We start from the raw sequence: 26,877 nt of genomic DNA, 5'->3' as shown, positions 1-26,877 counted from the left end.
ATTTATTGTTATTACAATGTATTTTGTTTGTTAGAGCTAAAATCACTCGATATTTAAAAAAAAAAACTTTTTTTTCATAATTTATTTTTATCGAAAAAGTACCACAAAGTATGTCACTTGATACGCCTTCTGTTGAAAATTTGGTAAAGATAGTTTTTTAATGTAGCTGAAAATTCTTTCGAAATAATTATTAAAACGCCTGAAGTTTGTTTTAAAGTCCTGTGTTTTGAAATTTTATTTTAATATTGCGTTAGTAGTATTATCGGTGCTTATAATTACATTTCTTGTTTCGATGTATGCTTATACAGTCGTCATAATTACTTGAAATGTAACATAATTTTAATACGCAAGAGGTATCTTTCTTTTAATGTTGATATCTAATGTCTTCATTAAAGAGTAATTCTTTTTTTTATTAAAAATGTATTTAAAAAAATCTTTAACGGTAATTAATAAAATACAAAATATTCGATACGGACGTTCAAAATTCACGAATTGGGGAAGCTGTGGTAATAATCTGTTAATATCCTCATACCGCAGCGGAATGAGATAGAACCACAAAACTACGACTCAGAGTTCATAACGCTAACCACGGAACTACAACCCGATTGGTACTATGCCAATAAATGAAAATTTGCAAAAATTCAATGTAAAAAAATATCATGGTATCTTTAAAGAAAAAAATATAAAATTACAACATTTATTCAATTTTACCATGGACTGGTACCTGAAGCGGACGGCTGATCACCTTTCCTTCACGATCAAGGTAACACTGCGTTTATATGATGCAGTGCCCTATGCACCATCGGGTACGGATAAGGGTTTTAATATAATAATAAATATTTTTATATATATGTGTGTGTGAGGGGGGGGGGGTGCGTACGTAGTATGAGAGCCAAAAGAATATATAATCGAAAAAAAGACACGATAAAATATATGTATGTATTGATAAACCATTTATGATGTATTATAAATAATCACGATTATTAGGTCCCACCGCAAGAATGTAAGGAGTATTTTACTGCTTCTAACTTGTTTCTTATGCTGCCGTCTCTTTCGCCCTCCCGTCGTACAGCGCGGGAGTGAGCGCGAAACAAGTACGATTCGGAATCGGTTTGCCTTTACTTTCTTTCTTATCTCCGGAGCCGGTCACGGCTCACGGCTCGCGACTCGCGCGCGATGACCTACTTCGGGTATATCCGGATATCATTTCACTTTCTACGGCCGCATCCTGGTTCGCCCGGTAGCGAGGCAGCCGTGGGTGGAATACTCGAGTACTCGTGTCACCTTGCACGCCACCCGTATGCACTTTTTTCATTTATTTTTTTTAAATATCGCTCACTCCTTTCAAGAACGTCATAAATAAAAAAAACTTGATTTTTCAGGAGAACTTTTTTAAAGTTTAAAGATATAACACAATGTATTAAAAATAAACATCAAGCCACTTATTGAACTCTTTACTGTGCAACAGGTAAAACCTGAAGGTATTTTCTCCATTTGAAAATTATTTAGCATATTTAAAAAAATAATTAAACTATACCTTTTCTTCAAAATGCAAAAACAACATTTTTTGCCCTGCAGCGCGTAAATATTATATTAAAAATATGCCTCTTTTGCTTTGATATAGAACATTTTTTGGGCATTCCGAAAACATGCACAACTGAAATTTGACGATTTTTGATTTATGACGTTGTTGAAAGGAGTGAGCGATATATTTGCTAACAACATTTTGAGTGTATCCTTGACTTGTTCACAAAATCTGGATTATCCCAATCACAGGAGTTATTTTCATATTATTTTTTGACATCTCATCAAAGATGAAGAAGAATATGAAAGTCTAGGCATTTACGGGGCTGACGACCGTCATAGGCTGGTTTAAGTGATCACTTTACACACGTGTAAAGATTGTCGAATGTTACACGTGTGTAAAGTGATCACTCAAACCAGCCTATGACGGTCGTCAGCCCCGTAAATGCCCAGACCTCCATATTCTTCTTCATCTTCGATGAGATGTCAAAAAATAATATATTTGTTAGTTGCCTTTGAAAATTTTCCTTGCCAGTATAGATTGCAAGGATTTAAGCATATTTAGTTTATATATCTTAAAACTATAGTGAATGCGCAAAGTTAATAATAAATTAAGAGGTTGATCCCTAAAAACAATCAATATATACGGCAGTACTATAGATACAATCCATTCAATATTTTATATCGATCAATATTTGTCACAAAGCTGATTTGTTTGTCTTATTCGTCACATTTACATTTTTTTAAACAGAAATATTTGCGTTTATTTGTTGTTGTTATGTTTCCATTTCACATTATTTCTGTGAGCCTAAGCGGTTCATTATTAGAAATGCATAGGTATCAAAATGTGGTAGAGTGGGTTCGATCCGAGAAACTCTGACTTAAGAGTCCGCGGCACTAACCGCGGGACCACAACTGAACATTTTCCAAATAAGACACCACCAAATCCGATTGATCCTTATGCCCCATGTCCTCATCAATTTTTGTCAACTGAATACCCTCTTTTGCACATTCTGATTCCAATTTATGTCTTTCTTTTTCAAAACTCATTACATAATGTCCACATTAATGAGGGACATGTTGTGATGAGTTTTGTCTTATTTTAAAACGGAAGAGGTATCCTCGAAATGTTCCATGGCCCTTCAAAATTTGAATCAATGCATAGTTTAAAGTTTCATAGTTCACAGAGCGTAGGTACAGGTAGCTCGGGAGCCACATGGCCTTCCATATGTGCCTCTAGCATATATACATATAAATATATATATATATATATATATATATATATATATATATATATATATATATATATATATATATATATATATATATATATATATATATATATATATATATATATATATATATATATATATATATATATATATATATATATATATATATATATTTATATATAAATATACATATATAATAATTACATAAAAACCACTGCATACCTTTCTCCACATCCATTTAATTTGACAAGTGATCGAGTTTCGTCATCGCGACATCGTCGGACTAGTCATCATCAAAATCATCACAAGTCTGATAATACGTATAACTGTGAAATCCATATCAAATAAAATATATGTGGATAAAAGCCATATAGAGGTTATTGAATATGTAAAATGCAGTTCTACCAAGAAATATCCGTATAAAACTTTAAAAAAAAAATTAAACATCAAAAATTATATCACAGGTCTAGTGGGTCGCTTCTGCATAGCTATAATAAGGCAGAATATTCGGTAGTTCTCAACTTGATTTTCTTCAAAGTCTTTTTGATTAAAATATATTGAATACTTTTTGAATAAAAATCACCTTTCCTTCATTGACACATGTAAACGATCAAATTAATATCGCATCAATTTGATACGGCGCCCTATGCCTTATCGAAGGCGGATTAGGGTCAGCAGATAGTAGTAGGCAAAGTAATTTGAAATGGCACTGGTAAAAAACGTGCTTATTTTCCAATTCAACGACAATAAAGCATCTCCCAAGTCACAATTAGCACACAAATCAAAATCCAACACACTTAATGGAAACATACAAAGGACCACAAGAACACAGAAACACATCAGACAAAACTCTTTTAGTCAAAAGTACTTTGATTATTATGTAAAAAAAGACGTATAACCAACTTCCATTATCCATTTAATCTAACATAAAAATAGAAACTAAATATAAAAGAACTATTTATACACGGAAGCGCGTAGATCTGAAATAGATCGCATCATTCGGCCATGTCGTATTGGATTGAATGTCAGAAACATATCTCTTTAGTGAAATTTTGTAAAATATCCTCTCAGCACAAGAAAACTCAGTGGCACTTGTAATTTGTAAATTGTATTTATATATTTTTTTGATTCTTTATTTATTTATAATAATATACTCACATTTTTCCATACAAATTCTATACATGTCTACTTATTACAATCTTACAATCTTAGTTGCGTTGAGTCTCTCCAAAAAAGAGACTAAGCTCTTGTGCTTGGAGAGGGACTTTTTCTTTTTTTTTCAGTGAAATTTTATGCATTAAAAAAATATATTTTAACTGGGCAACATATATTTTTATGCGGTGCGCGGGAGTTACCTTGTTTTTTTTTAGTGTATACATACTTAGTTTGTATATTTTTATAGTGTTCGTTAAGTTTGTTTTAGAGTATTTGTGGCTTTTATATTTAAATTTATAAAGAAATGATATAATTTTACACAATTAATTTTATACAGCTTAGATTTATAAATTGTTATTACACACTTTAAAAAAGGTTTTTTTTTGTTCCCTTTACTGACAGACTAGTTGAATTGAAGAAAACGTTTAAATATAAGCCATTGGTCAGTATAATTCGATTAGATAAATAAAAAGGCATCAGTAGTAGGTAATTTAATTTGATTAAAAAATTATCAAATTATCAAGAATCATTGTACTCGAAATCATTTAAAACAGTTTAAATAACATAAAGACCCGGCCACGCGTTGCTGTGGCTCAGTCGAATCAAATATAAAATAGAAACACACATTTCTAATACGTTTCATTTTACCATGCTTGTGAGGCAACATAATAAAATTTATGAAACAACAATGCACTAAAAAACAATTTAACCATAGATGCTGTCGAGAACTTACATATGAATGAATGGTCAATTATAGGATATTTATATAAATATGTTTTAAAAATTTGAGTAGTGTGTAAATGTAAATGTTACACGCGCGTAAAGTGATTACTTAAAACAGGCTACGACAAGTCGCAAACTCCGTAAATAACCATGCTTCCATATTCTTCTTTATCTATGTTGAGATGTCGGTATATTTTCATTCAGTATTTATCAGGAATCCAAAAAGATCCAATTTGATAATCCAATTTGAAATGTTTCTATAATGCTACATATAATAAGAAAATCAACTGTCAAACTGACATTTCATTCGAGAAATTTAAAATTCAATGCGTGAAAAATAATGTAAAAGTACATGAAACAAATAATTGTTTAAAAAAAATATAATTTTCAGTTGAAAATTCGTAGAGCCTAACGATACTGGGCTACGTTTACATTGATTTTAAGCATTTGGGATACAGAGCGACCGTAATTTGATTAAAAGTTTAAACTTGATGAGAGTAGGATACAAGTAGAAGAGGGGTAAGGGGAAAATTAGCAAAAACTTTTTTTATATGGACATTTTGTTACAAGGTAAAATATGAACGTGGTCTATTTAAACGGGTAAATTATTATTTTCACTAAAAATATTTTCAGTTTGCAGACCATTCTTTCTTTAATTATTTAATAAAAATAAATATTTTGTCCGCCTCCGTAATATAATGGTTAGCACGCTCAGGTAGCGTACTAGAGGTCCCGAGGTCAATTCCCGGAAGAAGGAGAGGTGGTCAAATAAATATTAGTGATTTTTTTCATTCTAATATTTATTCAATATTACTCTTGACTGGTACCCGAAGCGGAGGGCTTTCCTTCATGTGTTAACAATCAAGATAACACTGCGTTTATATGTTGCAGTGCCCTATGCACCATGATAAGGGTTTGAATTGAATTTAAAAAGTGTGTGTGTATGCGTTATTGAATATGTTTTTTTAAAAAATCATTTTATCATTGAAAATAAATATTTCATTATCACATTGATAGAGCAATCAATATAAACCATCTTTTGATTAGTTTCTGTATATAAAACTAATTTTCCTATCATTATTTCACTCCAATTCTTTTATAGGCTATTCACCAAATAAGATGTGCGCGTAGACTTTATGATAATGCGTTCTCTTAAGCACCAATTACGGTACAGTTCTCACGGAAATGTTCACAAGATGAGATCGCAGAAAAAAAACGGGTCATTTGTGGGTGCACTGCACAAAGAGCTTAAAGTGTAACTCAAATCATTTGGAAACTCTGTCCCGAGAGGGAAAGTATTAAAAAGATCAAATGTGACCATTACGACAACAATGGGTTGAACTTTTCATTTCGTTTTCACTGGCTCCGTGACAAATTTATAGATCCGCCGAACTTTAAGAGATCGAGGCCTATCGAATTGGTATAAAACATAACGAAGAAACCTTCTTTACTGTACAACATTTTAAGTGTCTACAAATATTAGTTCACAAGTCTGGATTATCTCCAATTAGGAGTTTTATTCATTGTTTCGGCATTAACTTTGTGGTAAGACATGTTACAATGATTAAAGAAAACACTTGTTTTTTACCACTTGAGTTTTATTATAGACTACATGTTTCAGATGTTAAACTTCCATCATTCAGGTCTGTATAATAACTAAAATATAAAATATAAAATTGTTCTATAAATAAGGAGAGGGGAAAGTAAGGGGAAGGGGTTAGTCAAGGGACGGAGTTTGAAAACAAAGGAAAAATGGAAAGCAAAGGTGAAGAATTTTGAAACAATATATTATTTAATAAATTATTATTAGAATTTAGGTTTTTTTGGATTTCTAAATTTTCAAGATAATTCATAAACCTTTGCTTTCCATTTTTCCTTTGTTTTCAAACTCCGTCCCTTGACTAACCCCTTCCCCTTACTTTCCCCTCTCCTTATTTATAGAACAATTTTATATTTTATATTTTAGTTATTATACAGACCTGAATGATGGAAGTTTAACTTCTGAAACATGTAGTCTATAATAAAACTCAAGTGGTAAAAAACAAGTGTTTTCTTTAATCATTGCAATTAGGAGTTATTTTTAACATTATTTAAATAATAAAAAATAACCCCTAATTGGACAAAATCCAGATTTGTGAATTCGACACAGTCAAAATGTTGGAAATAAATAAACTGGTCGAATTATAAGCTTAAATAAAAAAATAACACTAAATATTCTTCATATTATTTTTGACGTATCATCAAAGGTGAAGAAGAATATGGAAGTCTGGGTGTTTACGGGGCTGACGACCGTCATAGGCTGGTTTAAGTGATCACTTTACACACGTGAAACATTCACCAGTTCTACCCATTATTGACAACCACACTACTCAAATTCTTGGAAGTTCTACATATATTTATGAACCAAATAAGAATTCATCTTTGATGAGATGTCAAAAAATAATATGAAAAATTACTCGTATAATTGGAGAAAATCCAGATTTGTGAACAAGTATTTGGACACACTCAAAATGTTGTAAATGATATATTCTAGCGTTTCTCAAGTATGTGAATACAATCCAGGATTCGGACCTCAGATACAAATTAAAGAGTTTCTGATTAGTAAAAAGCTTCCCTCATCCCACCATAGATATCTCTAGTGAAATTCTAGTAAAGTCAAGCACTGTGTTTCTAATTCGATTATTATATCTAGAACTTCCAAGAATTCTAGTAGTGTGGTTGTCAATCATGGGTAGAATTGGTGAATGTTACACGTGTGTTAAGTTTTAAAACTACGCATATGTATCGTGTCTGCCTTCCCCTACGGAGAATAATTAGTATGATATTATATCGTAATAATCGGCGGGTACGTATAAGGAGATGCATGAATGTGGAAAAGGCGAAAAATGTTTGCAAAGACAGAGTAGTGTGGCATTCTATTCTCTCTGCCTACCCCTGCGGAGAAGCGTCGTAATGGTTAGTTTGTAAATTTTTAATATGGATCATATTGATTATTTTTGAGGAATTTTTTAGACAGTAGAATATTGAATAAACTTAAATATTTCAACGAGCGGTCAAAAAAGAAACCCAAGTCATGATAGAAAATAATTGTAATTATTTTTATTCATAAATAATAAAAAATTCAAATAATTATGTATAATCGTTATGCGGGATTTCTTTTTAATTATCTGTGTTTTAGAAAATAGAAATCAAGTTGTAGCAGAACGAGACATTGAAATACAAACCTTACGATTGATATTTTTAAACATTTTGTAATTAAAGGATATGGTCTTACCTGTAATAATAAAATCGCAAAGGCTGCGATGAGATATTTCGTCCTCTTCATCCTTTATTTTCGTGTCACGTTATCTTCCTGATTTCTGAAACGAATACGAGTCTCAATTAACTTCACTTCAGAAAAACACCAACAAAAAAACACTTCGCACCATTAAAAAAAATCGGTTTTTTATTCTGTAAACCCTAAATATCGATTTGTATTTTACGGATTTTTTTTCGATCGATGTTCGAAATTTGTTTATTTGGGTAATGAATCGATGTTCGAAATTTGTTTTTTCAGGTAATGAATCGATGTTCGAAATTTGAAAGCTGATTGCACCAGTCCCGGTTGGGTTATAGTGACATGTCGGTGGTTATGCGCGCGCGGCGCGTGCGTACTACCGCGTCGGACTGAATGATGCGCGCATCGTCTATGCCGACTGACCCACTGACACACTGTGCCCCGCTACTCGCGAGCCGCGGCCGGATGGAGCCGAGGAAAGGCGGAAAAAGCCGAACAATTGGAAATATTACACACGAACGTCTCGCCTCTAATGGAAAATAGAGAAAATGCTCTTAAGAATGCTAAATATTTTCCTCTTGTGAATAGGCTTCATACATTCAAAAGAAGCAAAGTTACTCGTTCAATATTATTTTTTGACATATCAACGTAGATGAAGAAGAATATGGAAGTCTGGGCATTTACGAGGCTTACGACCGTCACATGCTGGTTTAAGTGATCACTTTACACACGTGTAACATTCACCAATTCTACCCTAGATTGACAACCACATACTCGAATTCTTAAAAGTTCTATATATATATGTATGATCCAATTTTGAAACATTGTGCTTGAATCATTAGAACTTCACTAGAGACACGTATTGTGAGATGAAAGAAGCTTTTTATTAAGCAGAAATTCTTCTAATTAAATGTGAAATCCGAATCCCGGATTGTAAGTCTTTTTACTTTGAAATAACAATTCGAGCTCTTTGAAAAAAAATTACATATTCATTCAAAATTTTATTTTCATACAAATGTCAAATCGTAATAATTTTAATTTAATGACCTGATGATGGAACGTTCAAATGATTATTTTGAAACCGGTAATCACGAATAAGTGTTTATAAAAGTGGTATTACACAAAGGGAACAATGAATGATACGGAAAATGTTTTATTACCATACCACAAAGTTATCAATACTTTTAATATACAAAACATTATTAACATGTCATTTGAATATCAAAGAAATTTAACAAAAAAAATGGTCCCAAGATATCGAGAAAATTTGCGAAGAATGCTTAAATTCTGCATTTCCCATTCATAAATTTACTTTGAAGTTTTGTTCGTTTAAATAAATGTATCTTAGTAAAGTTTATAAAAGTTATGCAAAATTTAACAGTTTTCCGGATACATGAATTTTTAACTTCTAATAGTAATTTACAAACAATAGATTGGCGAATTTGAAAAACTTTATGTTCCGATTTTCTGTACATAAAGCATTTAAAATATTATCATTTCAAAGAATATCTTATAATAAATTTATATTTTTCAAATTAGGCGTTGTCTAACGCGTCAAATAATTCAGAGACCATAATGAATGTTTCGCATACCATAATGAATGTTTCAGCTCTAATTACTTTACATGAAGTTATAACAAATATATGCAGCACTCAAATTTGTATCTGAAAATGTGAAACGTTTCTTTCACTGAAGAGATATAATGAATTTGTACTAAAAATACGGTTTAATAATAAAATACGGTTGTTAAATCATGGGTAAATTATTCAAAACTGTTAAAAAGATCACTTAAACCAGTCAATGATAGGTAGTTAGCCCTATATAAAAAATATTGATGGCAATAACTGTTTGGTAACAAAGGTTTTTAAACTGGTCCCTCAGAAACTAAGTGTCTTACTTAATTCTTCTTCTTCAAACCCTCATCCGCACCAGATGGTGCATGGGGCACTGCATCATATAAACCCATGCGCTTTAGGTACCATTCCAGGTTAATATTGAATGATTATTTTAGAAAAAAATCATTTGTATTTTTTGACCCTCCCCTACTTGGAATTGAATCCAGAACCTCCATTACGGTAGATAACACGCTAACCATTACACCACGGTGGCGGATAATATCTAATTACTTAAAGAGTGGTTGGTAAATATCCTAAATACTTAACTTTAGAAACAGGGGAATAATATTTTCATATTGTAGTAATTAAATATACTCGTATCTTTAAATACAAATCTACTAACTATTAAAAGACCTGCAAGTACTGGCAACAAAGGTGTATAATTTGTCGAAAGGAAGTGATTTGTTGATAGATGTTGACAAATCGAAAGTATTGAGATCTGGATGTAAAATAGTGGTAAATAGAGAACTTACATAAATACTTTGGAGGTAGATAATTTCGTATATTTATGAAGTATATTTTCTATGGATTAAAATTTGAGTAACGATAGAACAGTAAATCAAAATATATAAGGCGAATATAGTTTTAAAAATATATAAGCAATAAAAACTTCAAAAAACTTGGCACTGAAAAGTAATTTAATTTTAATAAAGTACTTCAAATTGAAAGTGGACAAGTTAGAAGTCTTAATAATCGGCCGGTACGAAGGAAATGCATGATTGTGGAAATGGATATGGATGAATGTGAGGTTTAAAAAAACAAAGTGGTGAGACGTTCTATCCTCTCTGCCTGCTCTCACAGAAAGCGGCATAGTAGTTGGTTAGATCCTTAGTTTTTCAATACAGAATCGTTATTAATTAACACTCTCCTTATCATGCTTTTAATATACAAAATATCGAAATGAATTTTCCATTCTCTTTTTAGTATAAAAAGGTAAAGCTATGCTATTATCTGCCACCGTATTGTAAAGAGTAGCATAACTACATTTTGTAATCTACAAGTTAAGTATGTAGTACTTACTGATAAGATAAATGCTAACACCTACGGGCGTAAAACGAGCCTACTTTCTAGTTGTGTAGTGAACAACTAGTCATTTCTACCCGTATCTGGTCTATGATCATTCAATCCACATAGCGTACCAATATTTTATCATAAATGAAAACAAAATGTGTTTGAAGTTACAAAACAGTCATCCACATTATTATTACTGTCAAAAAAACTTGCTAAAAAATCGAGGCTGCTCCAAAACTACCCTTCTCTAAAATGTTCAAAATATAAGACAAATCTCATGTTATAGGTACTATATTTAGTCATATTTTAATCAAATTATGCTCAAAGTGCCTTAAATAATCGATTATTTTTTTACTTTCAAAATTATGAAAAATGAAGGGGAGATTTAAATACGGAAATTCAATTTAAACATAAATTTAAAATATTTTTTTTTATATTTCACATCTTAATAAAATTACCTCTAGCTTCTCAACTCAGTTATAAAACCAAAAAATGTCAATGATGATGTATTAGTTTATAAATATTCTTCTCACCCTCATCCGCAACTGCATCATTTAAACGCAACGTTAACTTGATCATTTATACATGAAGGAAAGGTCAGCCCTCAACTCATACAACTTTTAAAAGTTGTAATTATTCATATAATGAAATCAATTATTTTACTCATAATTGCATTAAATACAAAAAAACAATACTGGTTCTTACAGCCTACATAATTCGAAGATGATCAATGTAAACCATCTTTTAAGCATAGATCACTTTATTAAATTATTTTGATTATATTCTATTTTTTGTCCATAACTTTACCACGCGAAGAATTCCTATCAATATCTCAATATTTATGATAAGTTATTGAGATAGGAATATGGAAGTTTTAGTATTTATTGAACTCTCAATTTTTCATAGGTTCGAGTCATCACATTATCGAGTATAAGACATTCACCATTCTACCTATAATTGAAGCCCATAAAACTGAGATTTCAAAAAATGTGGGTATTCAAGTGACAAAACTTCATGGTTATTATCTATCACTTAAAAGAGCCAGATTGTAAAATCCAGATTTTAATTTTTCATCTCAAATAACTTATCTTTGTTTAAATAAATTTGAAAATTCAAAAATAATAAAAATGCTTAAATATACACAACTTCAAGTATCTTAGAGTATGCCAGATGGACTTAAGTGTTGTTTCTCAAGTAAATGATTCGAGTGAAATCCAAAATCGGCGCCAACCATTAAAAACTAGAGCAAATAAAATTTACTTTCTCTTAACGATCAACCGAAAATTTAAAACATATTAAATCATTATTACTTTGTATTTATTTTGTTAAGAGTCAACAATGATCTACACTTTTTAGACTTCTTACTACAGGAATTTGATCATAAAATTTAACATAAATATCGAATAACAATAAAACGTTTGCAAGTGAAAATAGTTGTATAAATGTTTTCTTAGCGAATAAAGTACAAGTGTTTACGAAAGATAATTAGGTAAAGTATCGTTTAACAGTTAACGTATAAGTATCTAATTATTTTTATGTCAATTTGCGAGTCGCAACCTCTATAATTTTACACTCAAATGTATATAACCGCATTGCGAATTCCTTACCACTTTTATAATGCAAAAACCACAGCATTTAAGAAACCCGTGTGTGTGTGTATGTGTGTGTTATGAAGATTGTTGAAAAATAACTTTTGTTTTCACGCTGGTGGTATCCATTTTGAGGTTTGTGGCCTTTTTTCATTCTTGAAGTGTGTTAAAGAACACGTTTACTATCCCGCGAGAGGGAGAAGGAGATAAAACACGGCGTTGTTAGTGCCAGAGTGGCCCACTTTCTCCGTCTATCTCGCTCGCACCGATATGATAATCAATCTACCAAAAATAATAAGCATCAATTTGCTTCAAATTTTTATATTATATTTTATTTGAATGAGATATCCTTTATTTTTGGGTAATTAATGTAAGCGAAAACAATGAATCTAGATTGGTAGTTTATGATGAAAAATGTAAAAATCGGAGAGTTTATTGCCACCATTCTATTACATATAACATATCGCTCACTCCTTTCAAGAACGTCATAAATCAAAAATCGTCAATTTTCAGCTGTGCATGTTTTCGGAATGCCCAGAAAATGTACTATATCCCAGCAAAAGCGGCATATTTTTAACTTAATATTTACCCGCTACAGGGCAGAAAGTGTTATTTTTGCATTTTGAAGAAAAGGTATTGTTTAATTATTTTTTTAAAATATACTAAATATTTTTCAAATGGACAAATAACCTTCAGGTTTTACCTAAAAAGATCTGTTGCACAGTAAAAAGTTCAATAAGTGGCTTGATATTTATTTTTAATATATTGTGTTATATTTTTAAACTTTAAAAACGTTCTCCTGAAAAATCAAGTTTTTTGATTTATGACGTTCTTGAAAGGAGTGAGCGATATGTCATCCTAATTAAGCGAAAACGTAACAAAGTTCAAATTTGTGAGAATACCAAATTCGTTCGAGACTACATTTTATTGTTATACTGTACCTAATATACTCTGGTTGCCTAAATCTATAATAAAATCCGTTAGTAAATATTAACATATGTACTATATATGAGCGATAAAATTAAATTATGACTTCTCAAAAAGGAACCGTTATTTTTTCAAATTTTGGAGTCAATCGTTTAAAGCTAATCCTGCCGATCAGTTCACGATTTCTAGCTCCTAATATTGCCATCGAAAACTGCTGTAAATTATTGTAAACCAAAGAAAGAAAATGAACATGATCCAAAATATTAAAATTTACGCATTTATTACATCATTGTACCAAAAATAATGTAAAATTATCAACTTATCTTTATGTTATTTTTTGACATCTCATCAAAGATGAAGAAAAATATGGAAGTCTGGGCATTTACGGGGCTGACGACCGTCATAGGCTGGTTTAAGTGATCGTTTTACACACGTGTAACATTCACCAATTCTACCCATTATTGACAACCACACCACTCAAATTCTTAGAAGTTCTATATATATGAACCAATTTAGAAACCTTGTTCTTGAATCAATAGAGCTTCACTAGAGACATCTATTGGTGAGATGTAAATAAGCTTTTTTATCAAGCAGAAACTCTTATATTAGTATGTGAGATCCGAATCCTGGATTATATTCACACACATGAGAAACGCCAGAAAATACCATTTTCATTTTTATTATTAAGTTTATAATTTGACCAGATAATTTATATACAACATTTTGAGTGTGTCCAAATACTTGTTCACAAATCTGGATTATCGCCAATTACAAGATTATCTGTAATTGGAGATAATCCAGATTTTGTGAACAAGTATTTGGACACACTCAAAATGTTGTAACTTATCTTTATTTTAAAATGAAATATAAGTACAGAAAAGTACATACATTATAAGTACATAAATATAAGTACATACATTCTTTATCATTTATTAAGTATAAAAATCTGTGGACATTATTATGAATCCACTTTTCCACTTTTTTTTTAAATGCATAGTTACACATACAAAAACAGTGTTTGTATGTATAATAAACTTATATTTTTTATTTATATGTAAAATTCATCTCATACAAAGGTTGTTTATATTGAGCGGGCTTGTTGCTGTAACGCAAGAGGTTCTAACAAGGCTGAAAATCAAGCAAAAATGAAATATTATTCGTTGCTAAAGATTATACCATTTAGAGCCATCAGTAAAGTTATTAAACAGTTCTAATGGCGAGTAATTAAAATATATAACAAGAAAGAATAAATCCTGTGCCCACTTTTTGATTTAGTGTTCTACGTTCTTTGATTTTTTCAGATACCTTCTTAAAGTAAGTTCGTTGCACTGAATTTGCTATTTTTATCATAATTAACAAGTTTTCTTTAGGTTCCCCATCAAATAGACATTTTGCTTGAATAAAATACGGACTCTCCAAAAAAACTACTAATCACTGCCAAATCAAGTGTTTAACTGAAGAAATTTTAGACTATACAGGTTTGTAGGTAGTTATTAATTGTTTTCAGAAGTGATAAAACCATGACTTAAACCTAGGTTCAATTATTTTTAGCACTAAACGTGTTTAAACAAGTGTTTAACTGAAGAAATTTTAGACTATACAGGTTCGCAAGTAGTTATTAATTGTTTTCAGAAGTGATAAAACCATGACTTAAACCTAGGTTCAATTATTTTTAGCACTAAACGTGTTTAAACAAGTGTTTAACTGAAGAAATTTTAGACTATACAGGTTCGCAAGTAGTTATTAATTGTTTTCAGAAGTGATAAAACCATGACTTAAACCTAGGTTCAATTATTTTTAGCACTAAACGTGTTTAACTGAAGAAATTTTAGACTATACAGGTTCGCAAGTAGTTATTAATTGTTTTCAGAAGTGATAAAACCATGACTTAAACCTAGGTTCAATTATTTTTAGCACTAAACGTGTTTAAACAAGTGTTTAACTGAAGAAATTTTAGACTATACAGGTTCGCAAGTAGTTATTAATTGTTTTCAGAAGTGATAAAACCATGACTTAAACCTAGGTTCAATTATTTTTAGCACTAAACGTGTTTAAACAAGTGTTTAACTGAAGAAATTTTAGACTATACAGGTTCGCAAGTAGTTATTAATTGTTTTCAGAAGTGATAAAACCATGACTTAAACCTAGGTTCAATTATTTTTAGCACTAAACGTGTTTAAACAAGTGTTTAACTGAAGAAATTTTAGACTATACAGGTTCGCAAGTAGTTATTAATTGTTTTCAGAAGTGATAAAACCATGACTTAAACCTAGGTTCAATTATTTTTAGCACTAAACGTGTTTAAACAAGTGTTTAACTGAAGAAATTTTAGACTATACAGGTTCGCAAGTAGTTATTAATTGTTTTCAAAAGTGATAAAACCATGACTTAAACCTAGGTTCAATTATTTTTAGCACTAAACGTGTTTAAACAAGTGTTTAACTGAAGAAATTTTAGACTATACAGGTTCGCAAGTAGTTATTAATTGTTTTCAAAAGTGATAAAACCATGACTTAAACCTAGGTTCAATTATTTTTAGCACTAAACGTAAATTTTATTTTTATACATATATATATATATATATATATATATATATATATATATATATATATATATATATATATATATATATATATACGTGTGTGTGTGTGTGTATAAGTGTGTGTGTGTGTGTGTAAATACATATTATACTATCTGAATGTACTATACATAACAGTATCTGTAATTATGTTAAGATGTTGAGAGGATGATTCCAAATTTGATCTCGAATATTTACATAATTAAAGCAAATTGCTCATCAACATCATGAATTGGTGATTAAATAGAATGTTTACATTAGAGCCCTAGAGGTCTATATCTTAGACCCTTCGATTTGTTATACATACGTGTACGTACATACATTTACTTATGTAGTACGTAGGCAACCATAGTATATCAAACAAAATACAGTACAACCTCTCAAATCTCGCGACCTAATCTATGAACACGCAAAACGATCGCATCACAAACAATTTCAATGACGAATCGATTTTATAAATCAAAAACTACTCTCACATTTCACTGGTTAGCTTGTGAGTACCATTACACGATCGGGAAGCCAAAATATGTGCTTAAAATTTTTCACTGACAAATAATACTAGTCATTTTAAGAGGTAATCATATATCTGTGAGCAGCAACTCTCTCCTATTAGTCTCTTGATCCGGTGCCCTGCACCGAATTAATAATACGGTACCTTATATATTAATTACTCAGTTCTCTAGAAATTGTAACATTCGTTTAATTATAAACATGCTTTCTTTGTTACTTTCGGTAGGTCCAAAACAGGTACAAACACCAAAACATTGTTAAACAAAACTTACAAATATTTTTTTAACGAAGATATATAAGCAACATTTTGAGTGTGTCCAAATACTTGTTCACAAATCTCGATGATCAATAATTAAAGGAGTTATTTTTCATATTATTTTTGACATCTCAGCATAGATGAATAAAAATATACAAGTCTGGGCATTTACAGGCATTACGACCGTCATACGCTGGTTTAAGTGATCACTTTACACACGTGTATCATTCATCAATTCCACCCATGATTGAGAAGCATATTACTAAAATTTTTGAAACTTCTAGATATATTGATCGAGCTCGTAACACAGTATGCGAAAGTTCACTAAAGGCATCTTTGTTGGGATAGGGAAGGCTTTGATGAAACAGAGACTCTTTCATTTATATGTGAGGTCTAAATCTTGTATTATATTCCATACTCAAGAAACTATTGAAAACATCATTTGAAAAAAAATATTTTGCCTTAAAAGTTGACCAGTTTATTTATTTACAAGATATGGACGTACTCAAAGTGTTGTAAGTAATTAATACACTACGTCATTATAACGAAGGATACCGGAAAATTATTGTAATTTAGTGATATTAATTCATTGTTAATATCACTGTTATTAAATTTTTTGTTACATTAAAAAATATGAGATTATTTATAAAATCGGCATTCACTTTGTGGAATAACATATTCATATATACCTAGATATTTTTTTGCTCGTTAGTTTTCCTTTTCACCTGTAAATGAAAACATCTATAGTTTTCGAAACTAGTCGTATGTAATGAAAAAAAAAGTATTATGTGGTATTATACAAATATGGAGATCCTCACCAAAACGTTACATTTCCATTATAAATGATTTTAACTAATCAGGAATTGTAGCTTAAAAATTGTTTCGTTTTAGTGCGATTTAATGATATCATATTGCTTTAACACAGGATTGGTCACGTTTTGTCGCAACATTAATTAAGATTTCGATAGAATACAGTTAACAGAACAGATTTTCATTAAAATGATTTTTTCACAATATTAAAAATATCACGTTTTGGTGAAAACCTCCACAAAAAATAAAAAAACTTAACGTGTTTTTTTTTAATGTTAGCCTTATTTATTTATTTTTTGAACGGCTGAAGCCTTTGGGATAATACATATAATACACATATACAGTATCTAGTATAAAAACATTACTTTAAAACTAAACTTTACTTTGTGTAATACCACCTTTATAAACACTTATTCGTGACTAACGGTTTCGGAAAATCATTTCATCGTCAGGTCATTCAAATAAAATTATTACGATTTCACATTTGTATAAAAATAAAATTTTAATAAAAAAAAAATTAAAAAAATTATACAAATGTCATATCGAAATAATTTTATTTTAATGACCTCACGATGGAATGATTTTCCCAAAACCGGTAATCACGAATAAGTGTTTTTAAAAGTAGTATTACATAATAAAGTTAACTATGGATTATAAGGGGAGTGTTTTATTACCTTACCACAAAGTTATGTATGCTTTTGATATATATTTAAAAAACTTAGTGTTTATTTTTTTTTATAAAAAATATGAATTGCTCCTTAGTTGTGTCGGTACACAGAGAAAGGTGGTGGCACTACGAACATACTATCCAGTGATGTTTTAATGAAAACATTATTTAGCTGTCTCTCGATCAGTCACATTGCAGGTGGGTTGGGTAGAGACTTTATTGGACAACTTCTCCTGTACCAATCTAGATAGAGTCTGTTGTAAGCGTGTTTAGAAAGTAGAACACATAGAAGTATGAGTGCAGACAGGTTGAGCGCCCACACGCTGCAGATTTCAATTTGTAATCGCATTATTTTCCACCATGTCACAACTAGTGCACTTGTAATTTTAGAAAATGCAATAATTAATTCGATAACTTTCAATGCACACATTTTCATACTGTCTATAAGTAAGTCATTATTGAATGCGCTTACTTAAGCGGTATCCCTAACGTCATACGTTATTGTAAATGAAAACGCTTGTTTTTTAGCATTTGAGATATTCTACAGATGTCGTGTCTGAATAAAAACACTAATAATTAATTTATATTCAGACCCGAAGATGAAAGTATCTGTAGCTCATAATTAATATAACTCAAGTGGTAAAAAACAAGAGATTTTATTGAAAATTTCATCATGTCGGCATTCACCACAAAGTGAATGCCGAAACAATAAATAAAATATCGTAAATCATATGTATTATTCTTTATTTATCCGCCCCCAATGGTGCCTATGGCACTGTATTGTATTTACGCAGTGTTATCTCGATCGTTACTTTACATGAAGGTGACGTGATCATCTCTGCGCTTCAGGGACCAGTCCACGTTAATATTAAATGTGTACATATGTGTATATATATATATATATATATATATATATATATATATATATATATATATATATATATATATATATGTTTATATATACATATATATATATATATATATATATATATATATATATATATATATATATATATATGTTTATATATACATATATATATATATATATATATATATATATATATATATATATATATATATATATATATATATATATATATATATATATATATATATATATATATATATATATATATATATATATATATATATATATATATATATATATATATATATATATATATATATATATATATATATATATATATATATATATATATATATACATATCGATGAAATATGTAATTGACTAAATGAACTTTCATCGTGAGTGCGTAAATCGAACTGCAGATTTAAAATACTGCATTTTGTAAAGTGACATTTGAAGCTTCGCGTAAAAGCCTCGTGATTTACATTGATACTGAATGACAAGCTGAAATACCAAATGTACCTGATTATCACTACGTGGTACTCGACATGTTGATACAGATATTGTACAGTACATGAACATTTTTATGCCGAGATCATAAATTGAATTGAAGCAAGTCCGAAGATGAAGTCTCTCTCTTCCGTTGGTGTTGCTCTTAGTGCAAACCAGTCGTAAAGATGTTCGAAAACTCATCATGCGGTGCTCGAGGCTTCGGATTACTTTTCAATACACTGCCTACTCGAACATGGCTGAGACTTCAGACGTAAATGAAATCGCCCTCAATACATCCTGATCCATTTTCTTTACAGACGCATTAGTCAGAGATATCGTTAACTCGGTATTCTGAATTAATGAGACATTTTTAATTCTTGAAAATCATAATTTTATTGGAATATATTAAATACGTCCAAATCTTCACAAAGATGAAAGATTTATCTCTTATGGTTATCAATGTGTTCAAGATATCTCAACACGGACAAAGAAATTTTATGAGAAATACAAAGAAACTATGTTAACACCAAAATTTCCATATTCTTCTATTTCAAAAAATGTTAATTCAAAAGGTAAACACGTTTATCACCTAGAAAATTATTTGCTAAAACATCACTGCTATATTTTCACTAACGGTACCTTTTTTTTTTAGTGTGTTATTTCTTTACACTTGAAAGCTACACATTTACACATCTTCAACCTACGAAACTTTACATTTGTAAATAAAAGTATATTATCTTATTGAAAAGCCATAAAATAGATAACTACTAACCACTGTCGAATGACGAAAAGCCACATACTTAGGTCTGTGGAGAAAAATATATCCTGCAGCTTTTAGTAGAGGAAAAGGTAGATATTTGAGCGTAAAGAACATTATGGTTCAGCAGGCTGACCCAGGATTATGTGGAGTTTATGGAGATAGTCGCCAACTTCTGATAGGAGTAGCATGAGAAGAAGATGAAGAAAAAAAGCCATTGTATCCAACTGAATTTTTTTATTGGGAGAATGGTTTTTACAATAGTTATATCTTGTTATTGTAAAACACCTAAATAATACTATTTTTGGACATCTTAACATAGACGAAGAGCAATATGGAAATCTGGGCATTTACGGGGGCTACGACCATCATAGGCTGGTTTAAATGATCACTTTACTCACTTGTAACATTCACCAATTCTACATGAGTTCCATACATGTGATACAATTTTTGAAACATTGTACAAGAATCACTAGAATTTTCACATGTGACATCTATTGGTGAGACGGAGAAACTTTTTTACTGAGCAGAAACTCTTTTATTAAAAATAGCTGCTATAATTGGAGGTCATCCAGATTTGAGAACAAGTATTTGGACACACTTAAAAGGTTGTTACCTAAATAGTACATTTAATCCGATAGCACTCAGCAGTTTGACACCGTTGGATCCTTCTGGTTCATATTGCGCAATATATTGCAGCCGTTCTTCCCGAGCACCTGTCCAAACTTTCCTCCGAGTCCCTCGCCCCACTCTGGGACAATCGGCCGACAGCTGGGCACATCCCACACCTCCGTACGTCGTGATACTTTCCATTGTTGCGGAGCTTATTGTTTCCTCCAACAATACTAATTATTCCCCGTGCGAGAGCTCCAATCTCGATCTTGTACACGTACCTCTAACGCCTGATATCGCAGGGCACTATCCGAGGCCTGATTCTCCGAAGCGGGCTATCGACTCGCATTCTTCAGTGCTCGAATAAAGGGCGCATCTAATTTGGTTCAATCATTACGAATAATCTATGGAATGAGTTACCTCTCCTTGTAAAAAATGCACCTTCTCTAATAACTTTTAAGAAACTTTTTTTTGAATTACCTAACGCTCAAGTGACTCTGAAATCTAGCTACGGCTTGTGCAACACGGCTTACCCTGACCCTACTTAGGCTTCAACTTTTTTTTCTTCAAGTTTTATAGCCTCTATAGTTACTATAATTTCATGTAATTCATGAGTGAAAATTCTAGGCAAAAACACTCGCTATCTCGCTAGAGGCATGAGTTTTAAGAAACGTTTGAGAAATTACTATTTATCATCAGAATAATAACTGTCCACCAAACCTCCTCCCTTAGTTTTTCCCTCTACCTCCTTCCCTAAACTCCTTTTTAGCTCTACCTTCCTTATTGTCATCAATTTGTAATTTATGTTTTTTTTTATATTCAAGTACTATCTACCGTCTGATTGCAAACAGCTATTATACATGGTATCAAACGTTTTAATCAATATCACTAGTCTGTTTTTGATTGGTTGGAAGATATTGCTTTTTAGTAATAATCCCGCTAATGTACTTATTTCTTTTCTGTACATGAAGTTTGAATAAATTTATTTATTTATTTATTTAAATTTTATTTACAGAAAAGAAATAAGCTTATTGCTAAAAAGCAATATCTTCCAACCAACCAAAAACTAAACAAATAATATAATCTATATAACTTCTTAAACCAATTTGTGCGCAAATTACATTTTACCCTAGATTACTAACTTGGCACAATCAAGTTTGTCAAATACTTGAAAGTGGTTAGAGAGCGGTGAGGCATTTTATTCTCTCTGTCTACCCCTACGGGAAAGCGGCGTGATGGTTAGTTAGTTAATTTACTAAACTATCCTACGACAGACGTTTTTACTAAATATTCCTAAAAAATACAATACAAATAAATCGGGAATAAATAAGACAATTAAAAACGTTAATAATTTAAAAAGTAATTGTGATATCATTGGGTTTAAGAGATCATGTAATAACGAAAAAATAAAGATACGTTAGGAAGGTACTGCGTCATTTTGTCGTCGTAATTTTTACGACAGTTAAGTATTCCTGGGTTAAATCGTCGATTTGATGAAATTCAGAACATGTCATTCCAAACGGCTAGAAGATGATGAGAAATTACGTGACATTCCGTAATCCGAGACCATATTATACGGTCGAGTGCATCTATGTAATCATTCGTTGCAATACATTATCATACATGCATACTAGGAGGTACTGCAATTACTATTTTATCTAGATAAACGGCGTGATTGAAAAATGACATCACTTTTCGTCGCGTAATAATGTTCGTTTTCATTTTATTTTTTAAATCTCATCAAAGATGAAGAAGAATATGGAAGTCTGGGCATTTACGGGGCTGACGACCGTCATAGGCTGGTTTAAGTGATCACTTTACACACGTGTAACATTCACCAATTCTACCCATTATTGACAACCACATCACTCGAATTCTCGGAAGTTCTATATATATGTATATGAACCAATTTAAAAACCTTGTTCTTGAATCACTAGAACTTCACTAGAGACATCTATTGGTGAGATGTAAAGAAGCTTTTTACTAATCAGAAACTCTTATATTAGTATCATTCACATATCATTTAAAATACATTTTTTCATTGTAACATATTCGATAGGGTAAAGATTTGTAAAAATTGGTAAATGTACCAGTATATATAATTTATTATTACCAACGTGAATAAATATAATTTTACGTGACCGAGTGGCAAGACAAGAAACTTGAAAGCGAATAATAGGAAGAGAGAGAACCGCATTGTTAATATCAGAGCATGGGAATATGTTATAAAGAGACTTTTCGCGGGTTTCTTGTTACGCCTTTAAAATACTTCACACAAAAATGTTTATTTTGCGCCACATATGTTAACGCAAAGCGTGCAGTAAAACACAATTATTTTCATATTATTTTTTGACATCTCATCAAAGATGAAGAAGAATATGGAAGTCTGGGCATTTACGGGGCTTACGACCGTCATAGGCTGGTTTAAGTGATCACTTTACACACGTGTAACATTCACCAATTCTACCCATTATTGACAACCACACTACTCAATTTCTTGGGAGTTCTATATATATGAACCAATTTAGAAACCTTGTTCATGAATCACTAGAACTTCACTAGAGACATCTATTGGTGAGATGTAAAGAAGCTTTTTATTAAGCAGAAACTCTTATATTAGTATGTGAGATCCGAATCCTGGATTATATATCATGTGGATGGATGTGAACAAGTATTTTGACACACTCAAAATGTTGTAAACAATTATTTTCATTTAAAACTTCCGTCAAAATGTTGTTTTATTTCATACTCTTTAATAATATGTTTATTTTTTATACATTTCGTATTCTTATTTTCTTTCATTGATTTATAATAAACACACAAGTAAAACTTTTGACCAAGCTGCATCATTACCCACAGGGATGAAATGTAAATAAAATAAGTAAGTAAAAAAAGTGCATATTTATTGAATAAATATTAAAAATCACGTTTTCAGGCGTCTCTCAGTATATATAAAAATTAGGATATGATCATCTTACACAAATCTAAATAAAAGGGTCTCTGCGTAATAAAATCGTTCTCAAACCAACCATACAGGTTCCCGTGAACTCAAACACAAAATAAAATTAAATTTTTGGTGTATGTACGTATTTCAAAAATTTGAGTAGTGTAGTAGTCAAGTAAAGTGTTCACTTAACCAGACTATGACAGGGTCATATGCCCTGTAAATACCCAAACTTAAATTTCTTCATTTTTTTTCATATATGCTTTGCAACACAATTAATAAACCTTAATGATGACAAGGTTCTTGTCGAAACCGGTTGGAGAATAAATTTTACCAGTAAAAAGTGGTTATAAATAAAGTTGTTTAATTTTTTAAAGTTTACTTAACTTAAATATTCTTTCATTAATTGATTCGGCAGTCACTTTGTGATAAAACCTATAAATTTTATATTTCTGCTAAAAAATTCATAAATAAATAAAAATAAGAGACAGCTCCTACCCCCTCTTCAACCATCAACGACCCAACTCTAAAATTTTGAATAAGCTTCACATACGGTGTTTGAAAATTATGCGGAATGCATCGAAACACGTGTCATAGTAGATGTTAAGAAATAGTGGTATTTACTAAGTAAAACATTTATTTAAAAATAAAAAATTAAATAAATATTCTTCTTTGCCTATGTTGAGATGTCAATATGTAGAAATATCTCAATTGTATTCAGTATTTCTCTGGGTGATTGTAATGGTAAATTATGTGTTATGCCAGCGGAGTCATATTTATCATTCCCTGCACTCCTTCGGCGTTATATTATAGTATAAGTGGAGAGAATTCGAATAATCTTGCAAGGTCAGGAGTAACTTTCACTTAGCTGCGCAAGTTTCTTGGAAGACTACAGCGAACATAACATCCATTGTAAGAACTTTGTACCAGTACTTCCGCTCATTATGTTGTTTAAGCGAAAAGCGTCTACAAAAACTCAAGTTTTACGAGCTCAATCTACAAACTGCGTACTGAGAAAATAATTGCCCGTAATAAAAAAACAAACATCGTATTTAAAGGTATAGCTCGAATGCTCTATATTTAATAATACCTTTTGAAGATACTCTTATGCTCAAAAATCTCTACAACCTTGACTTTTTAAGAAAAGTATATTTTCGCCTGATAGTATTCAAACTTTATTATATGTGTTCAAAACGCCCTTTCTACAAAATTCCAACGAACTCTTTAAAAAATTTCTAGGTCTATTCGTGTCTTCACACACAGCCCTTTTTGTTACTATATTATGCCAACTGATTATAGGGTCATGTTAGAAGCAGCCTTCGTAGGTACGTATTTGTTAGGCGTTTCGAGAGATAATTATAACCTTAATTATTTCCGTCCAAACTCAGAATGAAATGCATCTCTCTATTTGGTAACCGAGAGTTGGAAAGTTTTACTGTAATTACCTATCTACAGAATGTAGATTTCCAAAGATTGGACCTTAGTAAATATTTTGATAATATATCTTATGTAGTGATTATTATTTTTGACTTTTAAAATCTCTGCATTTTAAATAATACATTATTGATAACCTTTTATGATGATATACATGAAACGGGTTGTACGAGTATATACATATTAAAATTAGAGTTTATAATTATTATGTGTCCCGTGGGCAGTGGTCCCGTGGTTAGTGTCGCGGACTTTTGAGCCAGAGTTTCTTAGTTCAAACCCACTCTACCACAATTTGATACCGATTTCTAATAATGAGCCGCTTAGGCTCACATAAAAAGTATGAAATTGAAGTAGTTTATTAAAAACACAAATATTTATATATTTTTTAAATAATGTATTTATTTTTTTCGTTTCTTTGTATTACAATAAATTAATGCTTTAAACGAATAAATTATTTAGATCGGATAACTCGGCCTACCCCTACGGGGAAGCGGCGTTATGTTTAGTCAGTAATTCAGTCAGTATGAAAATTCGATCGTTAAGTTTTAACGAATAGAAATTGATTTCACATAAACATTAAAATGATACTTATAAAAATTATCCACAATTCTTCGCTTGTCAGAATGGATCATTATCAGACGGGAGGAATATCTAATTTAACATACTCAATCTATAAAGGATTACATTAGACTCGTTTTGTGTTTATAACAGCCGATAGAATCAATATTTTCATTCATCATTTTCTTGTTGAAAAATCGCCTTCGTAAATACGTTGTTTTCGTTAGTTGGTAATGAATGATGTCACAGAAACGATGGACTTATTTTAATATTGGTAACATTGCTAAATTATTTTAAAAAAATTAAATGCAGAGGCCCACCAAGCCACCTTGTGTGTCTTGTCGGTGGAGTTCTTTTTGACACACATTTTTTATTGTTTTTAACCATTTTTACCTTATACACACACAAAAAATAGAGAAAAAATAAAGAATATAAACTATTTTACAATTTTCATAAAATTAAGTCTTGTTCATGTTCAACACCGAATATCACTGCGTTGGGATTTGAATGTTCATTTCTTTACAGAAGCGGTATTTCGGAGAAGTGGGTAAGTGTAACGTTTATATGTTTGCATTACACTTGAGCCGGATTATTAATTCTTCAAGCTAACTGCTTCACTAATTACCTTATAATTTGAAACACCGAAAGTACACCTAGCCAATTCAGCAATATTCATCGTATTATCACCGACTCAAAAATCAATTTTCGAGGGTAGTAATATCCGCCTCCGCAGTGTAATGGTCAGCACGCTTGGCTACCGTTCTGGAGGTCCCGGCTTCGATTCTAGCGGGGGTTCAAATAAATATAAGTGATTTTTTCTTTCTTCTTTCTTCTTTTTCCATGTTCGCTCCCTAGGTGGAGCATATGGCCAACACGAGTCGTCTCCAAGTCACTCTGTCACGCGCCATTATATATTTTTTCACTCCAATATTTATTCAATATTCCCTGGACTAGTACGGCTGTCCAAACTTAAAACGCAGTAAGGGACATTTTTTTGTAGTACGCTTTTTTTGCATTTTTGGATTAAGTAGATTCCATTTAGTCCAAAAATGCAAAAA

At 31.0% G+C, this 26,877-nt stretch overlaps 1 protein-coding gene across 1 annotated transcript in view; it reads right to left on the bottom strand.

Moving 5' to 3' along the window:
- Positions 1 to 26,877, bottom strand: part of dyl (transmembrane protein dusky-like) — a 53,157-nt gene that overhangs the window by 3,084 nt on the left and 23,196 nt on the right. The window contains exon 2 of the mRNA XM_088257882.1: positions 7,909 to 7,993. Coding sequence (XP_088114008.1) covers positions 7,909 to 7,959 — 51 coding nt within the window. The 5' untranslated portion in view covers positions 7,960 to 7,993. The remainder of the gene's footprint in view (positions 1 to 7,908; positions 7,994 to 26,877) is intronic.

The sequence above is a fragment of the Brachycentrus maculatus genome, unplaced genomic scaffold, assembly GCF_059751285.1.
Source record: "Brachycentrus maculatus isolate JH-2025_06_01 unplaced genomic scaffold, ASM5975128v1 h1tg000089l, whole genome shotgun sequence".
Classification (NCBI taxonomy): Eukaryota; Metazoa; Arthropoda; class Insecta; order Trichoptera; family Brachycentridae; genus Brachycentrus; species Brachycentrus maculatus.
This window is presented reverse-complemented; position numbering and strand designations above follow the sequence as displayed.